Here is a 3,424-nt window from a genome sequence, read left to right as displayed (position 1 = left end):
CATTTAGCGGCCGCCGCTGGGCAGAGGAGCTATTTTCGGCGAGCGGGGCCCGGTGCTTTCGGTCGCTTCTGAGGGATGCTCGGGGAGGAAAGGCCGCCGGAGGTTTCCCTTCCCCTCTCCGCGAAGCCCCTTCCGTCACCTTTGCCGTCAGAGCGCCCAGGTTTGCGTAACGCGCTCGGCTCGCCGGCTGCTTACCCCGTCTGCCCTCTGCTCCTTGTCTGTGACAGATATCAACCTTAACTCTCCCAACAAAGGTCTGCTGTCGGATGCCATGACGGACGTTCCCGTGGATAGCGCGGCTTCGGCCAGGACCTCCGCGCCCGAGGGGCTGACTGTTGCCGAGGAGGAGGAGTTGAGGTCCGAGCTCGCCAAGGTAACGGGGGGCTCGCCTTTGTCAGCGGGGGGGGGCCACAGGAGCAGGACTTGGGGGTTTTAATGGGTTTTTTTTTAATTCCGCGGTGGTGTTACCTTCGGATCTCTCAGCTAATTGTTCAACCTCCGCGCCCGAGGGGCTGACTGTTGCCGAGGAGGAGGAGTTGAGGTCCGAGCTCGCCAAGGTAACGGGGGGCTCGCCTTTGTCAGCGGGGGGGGGCCACAGGAGCAGGACTTGGGGGTTTTAATGGGTTTTTTTTTAATTCCGCGGTGGTGTTACCTTCGGATCTCTCAGCTAATTGTTCAAAGGCACAAAGCTGGCAGATTCTTCAAACGCTGCAGTACCTTGCGCGCTCTTTCCCGGAGCGACTTAATCTAGAGCTCTGAGGAAGTAAGTGGCTTTTGATGCCGTGAGCTTAATCTAGGCTTTTAGCTTCATTTGAAGCGAGGAAACACTTTAGGCAAGTGGTGCGCAAAAGAAACTCGTTCTTCCTTAGGAAGCTGAAACGACGGAGCGTGTAATGTGCTTTCTTTTTCTACCTTTTTGTCTTAAATATTTATTACCCCTTACAGACGGCTACTTTTGGGTGCCTATATGCTTCTGAAGAGCTGAGGGTTTGTACTGTAATATCCTAAATTTTGGGCACTTCTGGGGGTTTAAAGTCCGTTTATAATCTCTGTCTGAAATGTAGCTGAAGGTAACTGCGGCTGCCCTTCTGTGGTCCGTCCTTTCATTTGAGAATCTCACGGTGGTTCTCTGACTTGCACGTTGTAGCGAGGGAGAGCTCCGCCGCTCCGGGTGGTCACACAGATCTTGGTGAGCCGCAGCTAAAGTAGGCGTGAACCCTCTCTGCCTGGAAACAACTGCAGAGCACTTTGAAAATGCTGTAAGAAAGACCTCTGAGGAAAAACTCTTGGCTTTAATGGCATCGGAGGAAAAGAATCATAAGAAAGAAACCTTAGTTAGTACGGCTTAGCAGCTGATTTTTATCTACTGTTGAAATCACAACGCTAGAAATGAGTTCTGTTAATCTTGGTGCCATTAAATCGCCCGTGCGGTGACGGGTGTGGATGTTTTCCCGATTTGAAGTCTGAGCTGTGGGCCTCCCGTTCCAGCACCGTTCACGTTCAGTCGAATTGCTCTGCATGCACCCCAGGTGCCTACCAATTCTTTATATTCGTGTAAACGAAATCTTGCGAGTTTTGAGGGAGGTGGGAAGTTGGCCCAATTTTCAGAACTTTACCGAACCGTGATTTAAGACAAACCTCTACCTCTCTCTCAGGTTGAAGAAGAAATTGGTACTCTCAGGCAAGTTCTGGCTGCTAAAGAGAGGCACTGTGGAGAGCTGAAGAGGAAGCTAGGTTTGACTCCCTTGGATGGGTTGAAGCAAAACCTGTCTAAAAGCTGGCACGATGTCCAAGTCTCCAATGCGTAAGTGTTGCCTGTGATGCACGTTTCGTGTTTAAATATGACTTTCTAGTAATTATTTCCAAGCAGCGTATGCCAGGGCTCTTCCAAGTGGCTGGAGGCTTTTGCTCTGATGGGTATATAGACTAAAAGGCACCTACAACTAGTTATTTCGTTGCTCTCGTGCGTCAGTGTCCTTATGAAAGCTCTGTTTACGCTGACATATCTGTGATCTGGATAAATTGTTGCTGGATGCTCTTTCCCGTGATGTTAGCGATCTAGATCACCGCTTGACAGTTCAACTTGCCCGTTTCTGCCCGTTCTTTGAGACGTAGGCTGCTGCTACGTCTCTGAACTCGGGCTCAAAGAGAAGTGCAAGAACTTTCAAAGCTCTACTGCATGGTGTTAGTTCAGAAGCTATTTCCCGGGTCGTATAGCTTGAATTAAAAAGCCTGCACTTCCTAGGAAAAAATTCTGTAGTATCAGTGTGCGTTACGCAGAGTCATCTCTGCCTAAAGAAGATCTGGAATTAGACTGGCTGTTCCTGATCAGGCGTTAAGGGTCTGGTCGCTGCAGTGCTTGACAGTGCCGAAAGGGGAGTCGAAGGGGTAAGTTTGGCCCTGCAGTTGTGCCTGGACGTAAGGGACTCTCAGTACCCACAGAGATACCGTTCGGTCTAAAAAGTCTCGTGTAACTGAACTGGAATTTAGCACTGACAGTGCTGCTGCAGACCAGATCGTTGAGCCGTTCATCTCGCTGTTTATTCTTTCCCTTTTTCCTCATCTTCCCTCCTACATCCCTGCCCGATTTCTATTATTCCTTTGTAACTGAAATCTGTGTCATTGTCTTCTAAAAAAATGAATATTAAAGTTATATATTCATTAACACTTTCTGTTTCTAGTTATGTGAAAACATCTGAGAAACTTGGAGAGTGGAATGACAAAGTGACACAGTCTGACTTGTGAGTGCCTCGGGCTCCTCAGCAACACCTCCTTGCTCCTTGCTGCGTTCCCCGATTTGTGCTGCTGCTTGTTCTCACAGGCGTCGGGGGTTGGTTGGGAGCTGGAGGCATGGCGAAGCAGGCCCGTTATTAGCAGCATGCCTGGCTTCCAGCTATAAGCGTCCCTCAGTTGTAGAGGAGATGAGTAAACGTTACTGCTATCGTCTCTCTCATGGTCCTTGCTATTGCAGAAGAAAAATTCCAATCAGTTACCAGACCACATTTGATCAAAAAAAAAAAAAGGGCAAAAAAATCAACCACAGTTTCCCTTTAGCTGGTCAGTGGTAGGTTAGTCTGTTGTGATCGGATGTCTTATTAGTGAACCTCTGTCTTTGCTGTGAAACTATTCCTCTTCTCATCGTCGGACGTGGTAGGAATCAGTTTGATTGTTGCCTTTCTGTACGGCCACAGGGGAGAGAAGATGCCTGGCGGGCATTTACCTGTAGCTGGAAATAGGGGCTGTGCAAATGCAAATACAGACATTCGCTTTTGAAAGCCGCCACGTGGCTCTTCTGCATTGATGTATGTGAACCTTTTTGATGATGTCAACACTAGAAAGCCATGAATTTTAGTCTTTGCAGTATATACAGGCAGGTGACAAGTGCGGACAAAGAACGTCTGGCTACTTTTGTCCCTAGAATATA

At 48.9% G+C, this 3,424-nt stretch overlaps 1 protein-coding gene across 2 annotated transcripts in view; it reads left to right on the top strand.

Moving 5' to 3' along the window:
• Positions 1-232: 232 nt before the first annotated feature.
• The window catches only part of TPD52L2 (tumor protein D52-like 2), a 16,210-nt gene continuing 13,018 nt past the window's right edge, over positions 233-3,424 (top strand). For both annotated transcript variants that reach the window (XM_009324959.1, XM_009324958.1), the window contains exons 1-3: positions 233-373; positions 1,656-1,804; positions 2,682-2,741. In XM_009324959.1, coding sequence (XP_009323234.1) covers positions 272-373; positions 1,656-1,804; positions 2,682-2,741 — 311 coding nt within the window. In that variant the 5' untranslated portion in view covers positions 233-271. The remainder of the gene's footprint in view (positions 374-1,655; positions 1,805-2,681; positions 2,742-3,424) is intronic.

The sequence above is a fragment of the Pygoscelis adeliae genome, unplaced genomic scaffold (genome assembly GCF_000699105.1).
Source record: "Pygoscelis adeliae isolate BGI_AS28 unplaced genomic scaffold, ASM69910v1 Scaffold786, whole genome shotgun sequence".
Classification (NCBI taxonomy): domain Eukaryota; kingdom Metazoa; phylum Chordata; class Aves; order Sphenisciformes; family Spheniscidae; genus Pygoscelis; species Pygoscelis adeliae.
The sequence above is the reverse complement of the archived record's forward strand: the minus strand, read 5'-3'. Positions and strand labels throughout refer to the sequence as shown.